The following is a 15,000-nucleotide window of genomic DNA, read 5'->3' on the forward strand; positions in this document are numbered from 1 at the left end:
CTCTGCCATCACAGTCACACTGGACATCAACACTAGCGGGAGACTTCTCCCACCTCCAAATATACAGCAACACACACACAAGCTTCATTCATTATTTCTTTTTTTATCAACACTTGTCTTGAATGACTTCATTTTCAAGCAGATCCTCGTCTGTCTGTAGTGTCGGGTGGATACTGTCAGGTGCCTAAATGTGCAGAACATGTGCAACAGCGCCCCTCTGTGATCACACACGGTGGTTACAGATTTCAGTGAAACACTGCTGGCTTATGAGAAATCAGCCCGGTGAACCCGCCCTCAGAGACGAGAGGCGGATGACTCAAACGCAACACAGCAGTCTGACTCTGTAGGCAAGTCGACGCATGTCATCTTAGTTAGTAGCGCCCTCTGTAGACCTAATATGAAGCAGATTAGTTTACCACCCATTGAGCTATATTAAATATATATATGTCGATGTTCCCACCTCGCTCTGAAGTCCTGATCTGCCTGCAGAAAGTCAACAAGCCGTTTCTCTCTTTATGAGGAGTCATGTGACTGAAAGACGCTCATCTCGCAGAGTCTCAGACACACAGATGGAATAAAACTGGGTTAATTTAACGGTTTAATAAACTGCGTCATGTCGGTCTTCTGTGAAGTACAGGGCCACCGCCCACATCAACTTCCCTGTTTGTTTTACTGACGCCATTATCTCACTGTTACATCTTTTCTATGAGCGTTACTTTGAGAGAGAGGAAAAGAGGCAGGTGAACGCAGTAAAACACCTGCGATCAGTAACAAACTGACTCAGACACTTTTACAATCAACAGATGTGAACTCAGACAGTGGAAAAAGGTGACAGATATCAGCCAGGGCAGAGACACTAAACCACTCAGAAACCATTCACTTACTTAGCAGCACAAGTTCGAGAAGGTGACTGACACCTAAAGGTGACTAGTTTCATCCCTGAATAAAATAATAACAGGAATAATCATGTAGTATTAACACTCACCCTGCGTCTTCTCTCTGCTCTCTCAAAATGGTGTCGGTGTGACTCTGAGTTGAACTGCGACACACTTTACTTCCACTGTCAACAGTTACTTTGCTCCGCCTCAGCCTGTATAGAGAAGTGTCGTGGCAGCAGGGCTGGATGATGATGAGCAAAACGTCGCTCCGAGTGTTTCCGGCTCTGGGCGGAAGACCGTGCTGTGCTTCAGTAACAATATTCCGCTCAATTCTTGCGTTCCGTTTAGAAAACATGGGCGACGCGAGTAACGAGAGTTAGCTCAAAACAAACACTTCGTTTGGTTTGTCCATGCTTCTTATTTTGTCTCTAACTCGTAGCGACTGACTGCCTGCTGTTGCATTTCTGTGGGGGAAGGAAAACACTGCAGCACACAGGCCACCGGAAGACGGGGGCGGGTCTTCTTCTGTCTTCCTGCCTCAGTAACTGCCAGGCTCTCTCTCTCCCCCTATGCTCTCCCCTCTGAGAGAGCCTGGTGACGCGGCAGGGCTGGGAAAGTAACTGATTACATGTATTGTAGATTGTATTGATTGTGGATTTATTGATCCAATTCGCTGTGCACTGTAAATATTGACTCTTTTATTGTCTACTTTATGTTTGATATCTTAAGGTGCAAAATAAATAACACCTAAAAACACTTGGCTCTTAGAAATGACCAGTGAGTGCAGCCAAGAAATAAACAATGTTGGGGGTAACTCACTACAAAAGTAGCATAGCCTATTACATGTAATATATTAGGCTACTTTTAGAAGTAAGTCAGTAATATAACTTATTACTTATAGGATTTCAGTAATATTATACCAGTTACGTTGTCAAGTAACTCAAGTTACAAATTGAGTTAGTTTTTTTTAAATCAAAGCACATATTTAAATAAAGATACAATCATTTCCTAATCAAACTGTGTTTTTATGGGGGAAAAACCCCCACTATAGATGACAATAACAAAGGAAAAGAATAAAATTTCCAATTTTGGATTGTTTACACTGACTTGAAGACGGTTTAAATTCTTTTTCTGGGTGGTTCCGGGACTGCGATGTCATTCTGCTGCTGCTGTTATTTTGGTAAAAGTAATGCAAAAGCAGTGTAATAAGTAACGAGTTACTCTACACAGAAAGTAATATTGTAAAGTAACTTATTACTTTCAAACCAAAGTAACTAGTAATATGTAGTATATTATATTTTGAAAGTAACTTGCCCAACACTGGAAATAAATGACTGGGTTTCTAAGAAAAAGATTCTCTGTAATCCAAAGATGCAAACATGATTATTATATTATTATATATTATATTATTATTGAGAAACAGATAAGACAAGATTAGCAAAGCTGTTCTTTGTTGTTGTTGTTGTTGGGTTTTTATTTGGGGGGGGGCTCCAGTAGTCAAATGCAGGAGGACATTTGTTCAAAACTAATCAAAAAGTAAAATAATCAGTTACATTACTTTTTTGGATTACTGATTAAAACTTTTGACAGCTAACTATTAATTGCATCCGATTACATTTTTAAAATAAACTTCCCAACCCTGGTTACCAATCACAAGTTCCAGAGGCAGCTGCAGGCGGGATTTAGGTGATGACAGCTAGAAGCAAGCAATGATAGACAGATGGTTCATCCAATCACCTGCCAGGGATTCTTTAAACACACACACCCTTTTCCATACAGTTTCCAAAGACGAGCTCCCCATCCCATGGTTCTCTGAACAAACCTTCTGGCATATATACTGTGTATATATATATATATGTATATATATATATATACCATATATATATATATATATATACACATACACACATGTCCTATAACTTAATTTCCATCCATACTCCCTGAACTCATTATTTCCACCGTGTATGTATCAAGTAGACCCACAGTCTACTGGTTGCTTTTGTAACAGATTTGAATCTTTATTGAAGGAAAAGATCAAATAGAGAACACATGTACAATACTTCAGCTACAGAGAAACAAGCCTTGTAGCTGAACAATGACATGCGCACATTTCCAACTTTGTCCAAATGAAATAGAAACATGTGAAAGGAGAATGAAAGGGAAATAGTGTCTGAAGTGCTGCTGTGCAAAGTGCCACAAATCAATCCTCTTTATCGACATAGATTTGACTCTACTGTACTGTAACTATACTACAGACTTTACTGTACAAACCACCTGCAAGCAGCAGCTGAAAGATACTTAACTCAGACGTGGATCTAGGATTTCAAACAGCCCCCCCCATCAGAAGAAAGTGCCTGGCACTTTGTACTGGAGCGCCCTCTAGCGGCTTTCTGCCTCAGTACATGGCTCTCATGAACAGGGCAAAGCAAGAAGATATAATCATATCTCAAACGTGTATCAGGTCCCAGGGTCCTTACACATTTTCAATCAAAGAAAATCAGATACTTTCTCCTCTGAAGATGTTGTCTGGTGTTCAATATGATTAACGCAGATCTAGATCTAGATCAGTCAATGGTCTGATGAAGAAATATCAGAATATGTGAGATGATCGGCAGGGTTCCTACATGCTTTCTTTCACATATGGCAGATGTTCTTGACTAGATGTGATGTTGGTGCAGCTATTTGATATAATGCATGCTGACAGTGGCTGGCTCATAAGAGCATCCCTCTATCTGAACATTATTCTTCACAACAACACAAGCTGTGTATTCAAAGTGGGTCTAGACCAAGATCATAGCTAGAATTGTGTGTATCGGACCTGAACTACAACATTTTCCATACTTATCCCAGACTTTTTTTTCAAATCCCCAAACTATTCACTTTCCAGACCTGCGTAGGAACCCTGAGTTACGGAAGCATGGATACAAGTCGACAGATGGTAATCATATACATATAGAGGGGAATCATATTTAGTCCCTTTGTGCAGCATGGGTTGCTAGTCGTCCATGGGGGAGGGGGGGCAGCAAATCAGTGACTGTGCAGAGGAGAGGCAGCGCCCCCTAGCTGCTGTCAGCCTGGAGCATCTTCTCGATCTCTTGGTCCCACTGCTCGTCTCTGTCTGTGGCCTCGCTCACCACCTCGTACTCCTGGAGCTCCTGCTGCAGCTCCTTCTCCCAGTCTGCCGGCTCCTCTGGGGGAGGGAGGAGGGAGGAGGAGGGAGGAGGGAGGAGGAGGGAGGAGGGAGGAGGGGGGAGGGGACACACCACAGAGGTGGTAAGATGGCTTTAGTTGACCAAATTAGCATGCCAAATGACATCATGACTGACACAACACTGATATATTGACTATGATTAAAAATCTGATATCAAATCAGGCTTGTATATCTTTGATATGATGGATATCATAATAGCCATTGAAAAAACTATGACAAGCTGATCCAGTGTTTAGCCCACACCAAGACGCAGCCAACTAGCTGCTTATTCTTTATACACTATATTTATATTTCTGATACCAAGGCACACGGGAATAAAAGACAGGGAAGACTCAATTGCATTACAACATCAACAAGAAATCTAAATCTAAAAGAGATTTGCTCACAGGTTCAGCAGCGTCAAGTCAGCCAGAATATAACAGAAACGTCCGGTTATAACCGTCAAAATAATGCCATTTAAATCAAAGTACTGTCGCAATGTTTTGTGTGTGATCCGAAATCCTCCAAGTACCAAAGAGGACATAAAGAAAACATTTGCAGAGAAACCTGTTGTAAATAAACATACAATGTTGTGCCTCCGAAAAGCCAATTTTAACCCATAGTGAGTTGACTGGTCTGTACACCCAGCAGCAGCATTATGTAGCCTATTGGTTTTAATAAATTAGCGCTTTTATTTTGAAGGTAATATCGCCTCGCTTCCGGTATCAAAGCTCTTGTTTTCAACTTGCGTTCACTGACCAAAAGGGGGCGTGGCAATCACAAAAAGGAGCCTAACTTCTAAACGGATTCACGTAACACCACGACACTTAGAAAGGCTGGCGGAGGTATGATGCGCTCTATCGAGTGCCGTAGTAGTAGTAGTAGTAGTAGAGTTGTTGTTGTTATTATTAATATACATTTAATTACATTTTTGGCCTCAATGATCTTTCCCAGGCTTTTCCACCCTACCAAATAAAAAATTTGGTGGGAAACAAGAGTGCTTCTGATTTTTGGATTTTTTTTTAAATGAAAAATCTGCAACATCGGCACAAAATATCGTCTTTATCAGCAGCTTGAATGCCGATAGATTGACAGTGTTCTTTTAAAGCCGTCTTCTGTTGAGAGAGTGGTTCCCTGGTTCATAACTTACTTCTTCAGCTTACATGTTGTAACATGAAAAGAAAATCATCAGAAATACCAACACAACAAAACGATATCGGTCTCATTTCCAGCTTAACACATTGAGTGCCAAGGACGTCTGTGGACGTCCTAAAAAAAAGTAACGAGAAGTGCCAAGGACGTCTGTGGACGTCCTAAAATCATAATTCATATTATTCCATAATTCTGCTGTTTAAGGTCGTACCCAGCCAGTGAGCATGAATCCCTTCAAGGGATCACACGGCGCCACCTTAAAAATCTACACGGGAGCTGCGCCACCCACCTCAGATCCTTTACTTTGTGCAGCAGAAAGCGGAGAAAGCCGTGATCAAAGGGGAAACCGATGCATGCTGCAGCCAGAGCCATATAGATTGCTCTGTCTGCAGCTGACAGTTGGCTGCGATCCGCGCCCACAACTGAGCTCTTCTGCCTCTGTCCATCCGTCTGCATATAGTTCCTCCACACGATTACCTGCCAGAAAGGCAGCACCCGAAGCCGAACGGCCAAACCTCTTCCTGCAGTCCCGTTTGCCATTTCCTTGTTGCGCTGGGATCCGCCCGGGGCAAAAACGGAGGCCGCGAAAATAGACTGTGTGCGTGTGGGGAGGAGCCCGCAGCTCAGTGGTGGAGAGGGAAGGAGAGGGGGGTGGGGCACGCAGGCTGCACAGAACTACACCATGTCACTACATCAGAAAATATTAGCCAGAGTCAGTGAATGTGCTTGAAATTAGAGTGCAAAAAGTATTCATAAAAGTGACTTTATCTTGAAAAGTAAAAAAAGACAGCAGAAAACCCTTGAAAGTGCTCTTCTTTCAGAGGCTGTCATTTCATAATGGAACTGTCTAGAAACAAAATTTCTTCTTTGAAAGAAGCAGGAGTGTCCAATGTTTCATTAGAGTCCAGCCCTGTCCATATAGCCCTAATAGAAAAAATTCTATAGCTGTTTTCAACTGAATGGAAGTGAATCTGGCACAGGCTCCAGACAATTTTACTGAAGCGCTGTGGCACTCAATGTGTTAAGAAATGTAACAGACACACAGTTCCCTAAAGGATGAAACAAAAGTGTAAGAAAGCCGACCTTCAGGAGAGGGGCTGTCCTTCTTATCCAGCACCAGCTGCTCCATCTCTTTCTTCAGGTCGTCCTGGTTGATGTTGGCGGAGTCGAACGCGTCGCTCACAAACTCCGACACCCCGGGACTCGAACACATGTCCTCCTCTTCCTCCTGGGCCGGCTGGGACTGAAAACAGAGAGCTTCTTCCTCAGCCACTTGTATACATACTGAGCATACACAACCACCACATCCACAGTATAGCACTCTTACCTTCTGCATGTCACTGATGGAAACAGGTGGGGTTTTTGGTCTGACATTTTCTGCAAAGAAATTATATATTTTTATTTAGTGGCTAGGATATGAATGATATGTGTGTATATACTGTATATATATATATATATATATATATATATATATATATATATATATATACCGTATGTATATATATATATATATATATATATATATATATATATATACATTAACACATTGAATGCCAGCCATGTTTTCATTCCTGTAGGTAAGTTGTGCCAGGGGTGTTTTTGACGATTCTGGCTCATTTTAGAAGAGCCGAGGATTCTTTTCTGTTAAGAATTCATGAACACCAATCATCTAAAAATAACTAATAGAATGTGTGCTTTCTCTGTCTAAAAGAGTTAGTTTGCAGAGTTAGTAGTTATGTAGATATTAGCCGTTGAGTACAGCATGGTTTCAGCGTCTGGAAATTTATTCAGAGATAAATGGCTTTTTGTGAAACAGTCACTTTAACCATTCATTTTTGGCATCAGTAAGACCGTCAGACATTCTAAACAATAGTTTTGAACAGTAATTTCCTCCATAACAACAGGAAACACCCCTCTCATTCAAACTCCTCCCTCCGTGTGTCTTCTCCTCCTTCCTCCTGGCTTCAGCGGGCGTGTCAGAAGCGCGTTGTGCTGCCTGCCTGTCTGTCTGCGTGCCTGCCTGCCTGTCTGCCTGTCGGGCAAGACGAGTCTGAAACGGATTACTGTAAAATCGCGTCGCCATTTCCTTGAATGGCTTTCTCCCGCGGTGTGTGTGTGTGTGTGTGTGTGTGTGTGTGTGTGTGTGTGTGTGTGTGTGTGTGTGTGTGTGTGTGTGTGTGTGTGTGTGTGTGTGTGTGTGTGTGTGTGTTCGCGCGTTGCTGCGCGGCTCTGGGGGGAAGGGATCTCTGTCCGTTCTGTGTGTGTGTGTCCGGGCTTTTCCGCGGGAGGCGGCTGCTTTTGTGGCTTTTGGCTTTTGTCCCGTGGCTGTGACTTCTCTCGGTCTCTGTCGCCACTTAGTGGTCGGTAAAATAGATTACACGCATGCTCTTGCTCCAAATAGTTATCTGGAAGATGTAAAAGGGGTTGATTGATGTCCCACCGTCAAAAAAACATGTAAGACGAGTTATTTCGGCTCTGGCACTCAAGCGCTGGATTATGTAAGACGAATTATTTCGGCTATGGCACTTAAGGTGTTAAGGTGACATGCTCAGGGGAGACACTGGCCCCTCTGTCCCCCTCCTCCCTCTAACCTGTTAAGGTGACGTCCTCAGGGGAGACACTGGCCCCTCTGTCCCCCTCCTCCCTCTGCTGCTGCTGGGCTGCCAGCGCCGTCAGCTGGGCCGATTGCTTGATCAGAGACACCCGGTAGAAGTAGTTCCTCCAGAACGCCTCCTCCTTCACACTACAAACAAACACAAACACAGGTGAGTCATCATAATGGACCGGACCAGGGTTACATTGACATAGAAACCAAAATAATTGAGCTCTAAATAAGAGTCAGATATCGTCCAATCACTGTCGTCCACATCTGATACCATGGTTATAATGATTTTTATTGATCACATATTAATTGTAGAATTGATCAATACTACATTATGTCTATGGGGTTTTGAAAGGTGCCATACTGTAAAAAATAAAGCTTTAGGGTACTTACGTCCTAAACTGAGTGAGGTATTTTGATAAAATTCTGGACTAATATGCATAAATGTTGTATTATTACTGTTGTTTTTATTATCATTCTTGATTATTGTAATATGAATGCTATTATTATACTTTCAGTTTTAGTATTTTTTCCCATGGTCTAAAATATGCTTAACAGACTTAAAATATGCGGAACATACTTGCACTTGGAATTTTAGTGCTTTAGTCATGGCATCATATTACATGGAAGCTATTGAAAGAAATCATGAATTTTCCATAAAAATTCATGATTGAGAATCACTCAAATCAAATATAATGAGGTGTGTCTTATTTGTCCAGTCTAGTAATAATCTGGTATTGATTTAGAGGCAGTCGGTCACATTGCATGGGAGCTATTGGAAAAGAAATCATGAATTTTCCATTCAAATGTTTATAAAAAAAAAAGATTACCCATAACAATTAATTTCATTACACACAACAAAATCAATGACTTTTCCAAAACGTTCAATGATTTTACAAATGTCATGACTTTTCCAGGCCTGGAAAACAAAATATTGAAATTCCATGACTTTTCCAGTTTTCCAGGTATTGCATGACTGTGGGAACTCTGCGACATTAATTAGACCACACACGCGCACACGTACACACACACACACACGGCCTACTGACTGTTTGGGGACCAGGTCGAAGCGCATGCGGTTGAGCAGCTGGTCTTCTTGTAGCATGACGGTGGCCAGAGGGTACATCTCCTCCATGACGAAGCAGAAGTGCACGCCGGCCGGGGGGTCACGCAGGAAGTTCCTCTTGTCCTACAGGAAGACACATCACCAGCGCCTTGCTTTTTACTAGGGATGCACCATATATCAGGAATATCAATCAATCAATCGATCAATCAATCAATCAATCAATAAATATAAATATATATATATATAAATATATATATATAAATATTAATAATAATAATATCGGTATCGGCATCAGTCAAGAGAGTTGGAAAATATCGGACATGAATCATTTGAAATAAAATGTTGACTTTAAATGATCTGATTATAAGCTAATGTGATTGACAAGATTCTGCCTATAAATGCTCCAGCAGGACCGTGTGCAGCAGCTAAAGACTAATGCGTTTTAGACACTAGGTGGCGCTTCATGGACCAGATGTTTTTTAACTGCAGACTGATAGGATCAGGTGTGAAACAGACCACAGAGAGCGATTATCGGCCAATCAGAGATGAGCTTTCAACAAAGCCGTGTTATAACTGACATGAGAGAACACATGCTGACATCGTGTAGGATCTGTACGTGACTCACGGCAGACAGAGCCAGGATCTGCTGCTGGATGGTCTCTTCCTCGTTGTAGCCGACCCAGGGTGGCACCGCTGCATCTGGGCACAAACGCCAGCACAGGCAGCTTCACTCATCACACATTAGGGCAGGGGGTTCCCAACCTTTTTTGGCTTGTGACCCCACTTTGATGTCACAAAAATCTAGGGGCTCCAGACATTCAAATTCCGGTAGCATTTTTTACAGCCTAAATAGCTTTAATAGATTGTTGAGTATTTTTGTGTTGTTGCTTATCACAGTTTGTCTCAACAAATGTGTTGTGCACACAAATACTTCTGATGAGTAAGGGGGAGAAAATGTTGGCAATCTGGCTTTTGGGTATTTTGCCTCAGTTTTTGTATGTGGATGGATGATTATTAATTTGTCGTATGTCCAAGTTCACATGCTCTGTTAATGAAATAAAAAATATATCTGGAAATACATCATCTTAGTCTGGTGTGTTGATCAGAGTTGTGATTAAAACGTTGGGTGGGCGTGGCCTCAGAAGATTTTCAGATGTCAAACTTCTTTTGTTTTGGGACTATTAGCCTATTTCACATCCCAACCAATTCACCCACTTTGTGTCTAAAAGGCAGGAAGTAAAACAGGTGGAAGCAAGACACTAATTAGACCCACGGCACTGGAACACCTAAACGGATTTGGAAGTTGGAAACCTTAATCAATGTCTTGCTTGCACCTGTTTTACTTCCTGCCTTTTAGGCACAAATTGGGTGAATTGGGTGGGGTGTGAAATAGGCAAATTGCTGTGCATCCCACCTGATCTCTTGGCCTTATTTTCCTGGACAAACTTCTGCTGTTCCTTTTGGAAGTCTCCGAGGAAAGTCTGGAAGCAGACAAACACACAGGTCAGCACACAGACAGACACATACTCAAAGAAGGAAGGGACCTATATTGTATCAACGAGGTAAAAATTGAATCTATAGACCAGAGGTTTTTAAAGTGGGAGGCGGGCCTCCCCAGGGAGTCTCCAGACAGTTTCAGGGGAGGCTCAGTGAATGGCAGCGAAGAAAATATCTCAAAAGGAGATCACATAGAACCTAAACCTAAACCTAGAATAGTCTAAATTTGTGTGATTTGGTTAAAGAAATAGTTAAGATAATCAGTAGTTTTGGGAATTTTACAGTTTTCCCCACTTTCCCAGAGTCAGAAACAAATAATTCCTTCAGGCAGACCTTATGACAGGCATTTTTATGTATCTGGTGTCGTCTGAAGTATGTCAAACAAGCTACAGCAATATCAGGCTATCTTGGCTCAATTAATTATCGAGTGTCTGTAGGGGGGGTGGCTTTGTCTGAGGGGAGGCCCACAGTCTCAGACTTTGGAAACCACTACAATAGACTACATTTATCAAGGTACATCATCAGCGTGTCCCATTTGCCTCATGAAGAATATTATGTGAATATGAGGACAATACAAATGGTTGATGATGTCGCCGTGCAAGAAGCAGAGAGCAGCGTGCCTTGTCTATGATGCCGTCGATGTTTCCATCCTCCACGCTCTTCTTGATGGTCTGAGCGGTCCCTGCCACAGACTCCGATATCTTCTTGGTGGCATTGGAGGCAAAACTGAAGATGTAGTCTTCAAAGAGAGGAGGGAGAGGACGGGATTAGGGCTTCATGAGACTTGACTTGATGCATGAAGAGAAAACATGAGACTTGACTTTTTGTTCTGGTGACTTGCTACTCGACTCTGACTTGTACAGTACTTTGATGAAAAGGTTTCTTGTGTAGCAGACCTGTCATCAAAACATTGCTACAGCGACACAGGAGGAGCACGCAGAACAGAATGCAGTTTATTTAAATGGACCTATGGTTGTGTAACATAGCTCAGTAGCACTACTAACACTGTCATGGTTGTTGGTTTGATTCCCACTGGGGCCACCCATGCTCACAAGAGTCACAACATACTGTAAGCACTTATACCATATTTGCTTCCACCAAATTACATTATCTTCATGTATAAGGTTACACCAGGACAGCAAGGCTGACTAACTGATGACGAGTTCCACATCTAAAAGAGAGATGATTAAGAAGCACGTAGGGTAGTCTTACCGCCCAGTCCTCTCCCCGGCTGCTCGGAGTTCTCCTGGCGGGCTGCTGGCTCATCTTCCTGGGCTGCTTGCTGTTTGTTTACCTCGTTCTGTGCCTGGACCACCTTCTCTTCTCGCTCCTCGGCTAAGTTGTCCGTGTCATCACGCTTCTTTGGGTACGCCGGGTTCTCCAAGCCCAGCCACGACCCAAAACCTTTCAACATTTCAACCTAGCTGCTGTCAGCCTGGAGCATCTTCTCGATCTCTTGGTCCCACTGCTCGTCTCTGTCTGTGGCCTCGCTCACCACCTCGTACTCCTGGAGCTCCTGCTGCAGCTCCTTCTCCCAGTCTGCCGGCTCCTCTGGGGGAGGGAGGAGGGAGGAGGAGGGAGGAGGGAGGAGGGAGGAGGGAGGAGGGGACACACCACAGAGGTGGTAAGATGGCTTTAGTTAGCCAAATTAACATGCCAAATGACATCATGACTGACTCAACACTGATATATTGACTATGATTAAAAATCTGATATCAAATCAGGCTTGTATATCTTTGATATGATGGATATCATTCGGTTTGTTTGATGACATATTTATTGCTCTACACTGGTTGTCTATGGGAAGCACTTAACCTGAATTTATTCTGATGACTGTAATTATGATCTCCGCCAATGGGCGGACATATATTATTATGCAAATGCTTTATTAAACATGCTGAGGAGTGACACATCACCACATTATGCTCCATATTTATCAAGCATCTCAGAGTAGGAGTAGCGATCTAGGATCAGTTATGTCCCTTAGCTCATAACCAATGAGATGAGCATATTGATCTAGGATCAGTTATGTCCCTTAGCTCATAACCAATGAGATGAGCATATTGATCTAGGATCAGTTATGTCCCTTAGCTCATAACCAATGAGATGAGCATATTGATCTAGGATCAGTTATGTCCCTTAGCTCATAACCAATGAGATGAGCATATTGATCTAGGATCAGTTATGTCCCTTAGCTCATAACCAATGAGATGAGCATATTGATCTAGGATCAGTTATGTCCCTTAGCTCATAACCAATGAGATGAGCATATTGATCTAGGATCAGTTATGTCCCTTAGCTCATAACCAATGAGATGAGCATATTGATCAGGTAGACGTGATCCTGTTGAGGAAGAAAAACCAGGTCAGCTACCTATAGAGAGCCAAAGTGAACGTCACTTCCTGCTTCAGCGCTGTACCAGAGAAGTGAGTCACTTTGCCTCTCTATACACGTTGCCAGCCACTGCTCATCATCCTCATTCCTCATCACGGGCCTGGGCCCTGCACGCCGCGCACGTGTTCTGACCCGTCTGTCCTCAGCCAGCTCTGCCGCGCGCTTTCCGCTTCACAGCTGTGCCCACAGTGTTCTAAGCAGACCAGATGGCATCCAGCAGATGATAGAACGCTCATCCCTAAGAGACTTGAGACTTGACTTAGACTTGTGACCAAAAGACTTGAGACTTGACTTGGACTTGCAAAAAATAACTTGTGAGCATCTCTGTTTTGTTGTCATCACGTGTGTGTGGTGTGTATATGTGTGTGTGTGTGTGTGTGTGTGTGTGTGTGTGTGTGCATGTGTGTGTGTGTGTGTGTGTGTGTGTGTAGAGTCATGGCATACATACCTGATCTTTCTTTACTCTTTGCAGACAGTCTCCCAGTTGGATTTTCTCCTCTTCTAGCACCGTAACGTTATTCAACTCACTACCTCAGCTTCTATGAGCTGAGCGGTAGATCTTAGATCAGGCCCCCCAAAAAAACAAGCCGACTCGACCCGAGCCCGTTCTGTCTGGGCCCGTCCCGTCCCATTGACTGCAAGTATGGGCACGAGCCCAACCCCAACCTGAAATTGTCTTAGTAAGTTGGCTGCTTATCTCAACTATAACCCTGATGTCTGTTCAGTCTTATGAATACATAAAGGTTTGAAGGTTACAATGTTATAACATTCTGATCTTATCACACCAAATATGACCCCAATTATATCAATATCTGACCACGAGCCCCAAACAAACAACCAGACAGCAATAGCGAGAGGGAGAGATCCACTCCAACAAGCTAAGGTGAGAAACAAAAACACAACACACAACACATCACAATATCACCATCAATATGTTACCATTCCCATCAAGAGGTGAAGTCACATCTACGCACTTTCTGGGAGATGAACGCTCGGCAAAGTAAATCCTAATGAACACTCACACCAATAAGTTGCCTCAGCAGCGATCATAAAGTGCAGATGTGTCAGTCCTTCATTATAATTCATCCCAAAAGTCGCATCTTCCTTGAAAACGCCAAATAAAACTAGATTAGCACGTGTGTCCCTGTTTACAAACACCTTGATGCGTAAATTCCCCTCCACCGTGTTCCACGCAAGTAAGGGAGACCAGGGACTGACTGTGTGTGTGCGTGTGTGTGTGTGTGTGTGTGTGTGTGTGAGACAGAGAGAGAGAGAGGGAGAGAGAGAAGGCTTAAAAAGAAGCAGCATTAGTGCATTACTGAGTCTATGTTCTGGGCCTTTCATTTAGGGAATAAATATTGGTCCACAGATTGAACATGCTGTTTAGATGGCTGGGTTAAGCAAAGTGCATTGGTAAATTTATTATTATCAGCTTGTATAAGCGAGGGAAAAAGATCGGATCGGATTGATATCCGTATCGGCAGATACTCAAGGTTGTGGTATCGGTATCGGATTGGATATGGAAAAAGTGGTATCGTGCCATCCCTAGTTTCTATAGTGCATGATAAAGTTTGCTGTGCCATCTTAAGCTTTCTTGTATTTAGGCATGGTGAGTTTTAACTTGCTTCTCCTGCATGCTAGTTTGTGTTCTAACCCGTCCTTTCTTGCAGTGTTTGGTAACCATTGTTCCAAGTATTAGTCAGTTTCCCAAGTGCACTTTGGTTCTTTGCCTCCACATTGTGCATTAAAATCACTGAAGTCACATCTAGGAGTTGATTATTCCTGACTTATTTCTTATGGTAAATAAAGCTAAATGAACTGACATGGGCCAGAACACATGAAATGAATCCCTTCTATGACGGGACATCATGTTCTGATCCATTACATTTCCTATCTGCTTCTTTAATGAATCACAGCACCAGGGACGGATTGAAGGAAGCTGAGAGCAGAGAGAAAATTAGTCTGCTGCCACTCAGATGATAGAAGTGGACAGTAGGACAAGAGATGAGTCAGTGTTTCTTCATATCATCTTTGCTGTTCAGATAAGAATTGTTTTGTCATCTCCATTCCTGAACATCATAAGAAACATGACTTGTGTCGCCTACTGATCATATTTATTTAATGTGTATTGTGTCTCTTCTGCTGTGTTCAACTTCAGAGTGGTGCAGAGAGTGGGGGGAGAGAGAGAGGGAGGGAGGGAGAGGGAGACAGAGAGAGAGGG

The 15,000-nt window shown here is 42.8% G+C and overlaps 2 protein-coding genes across 2 annotated transcripts in view; one reads left to right on the top strand and one right to left on the bottom strand.

Moving 5' to 3' along the window:
* The window catches only part of LOC310791526 (synapse-associated protein 1-like), a gene marked incomplete at both ends in the record, with an annotated part of 582,682 nt that overhangs the window by 473,116 nt on the left and 94,566 nt on the right, over positions 1–15,000 (top strand). The window lies entirely within an intron of this gene.
* Positions 3,842–11,799, bottom strand: LOC310790992 (synapse-associated protein 1-like; the record flags this gene model as incomplete). The annotated part of the gene is made up of 9 exons (XM_083652716.1): positions 3,842–4,068; positions 6,304–6,457; positions 6,548–6,597; positions 7,812–7,963; positions 8,872–9,011; positions 9,514–9,587; positions 10,303–10,369; positions 11,006–11,124; positions 11,598–11,799. 9 exons carry the CDS (start codon positions 11,797–11,799, stop codon positions 3,938–3,940), a joined length of 1,089 nt encoding a protein of 362 aa, XP_083508842.1. The 3' UTR covers positions 3,842–3,937.

Source organism: Poromitra crassiceps, assembly GCF_964638095.1.
Source record: "Poromitra crassiceps genome assembly, chromosome: 16".
In the NCBI taxonomy this organism is placed as follows: domain Eukaryota; kingdom Metazoa; phylum Chordata; class Actinopteri; order Beryciformes; family Melamphaidae; genus Poromitra; species Poromitra crassiceps.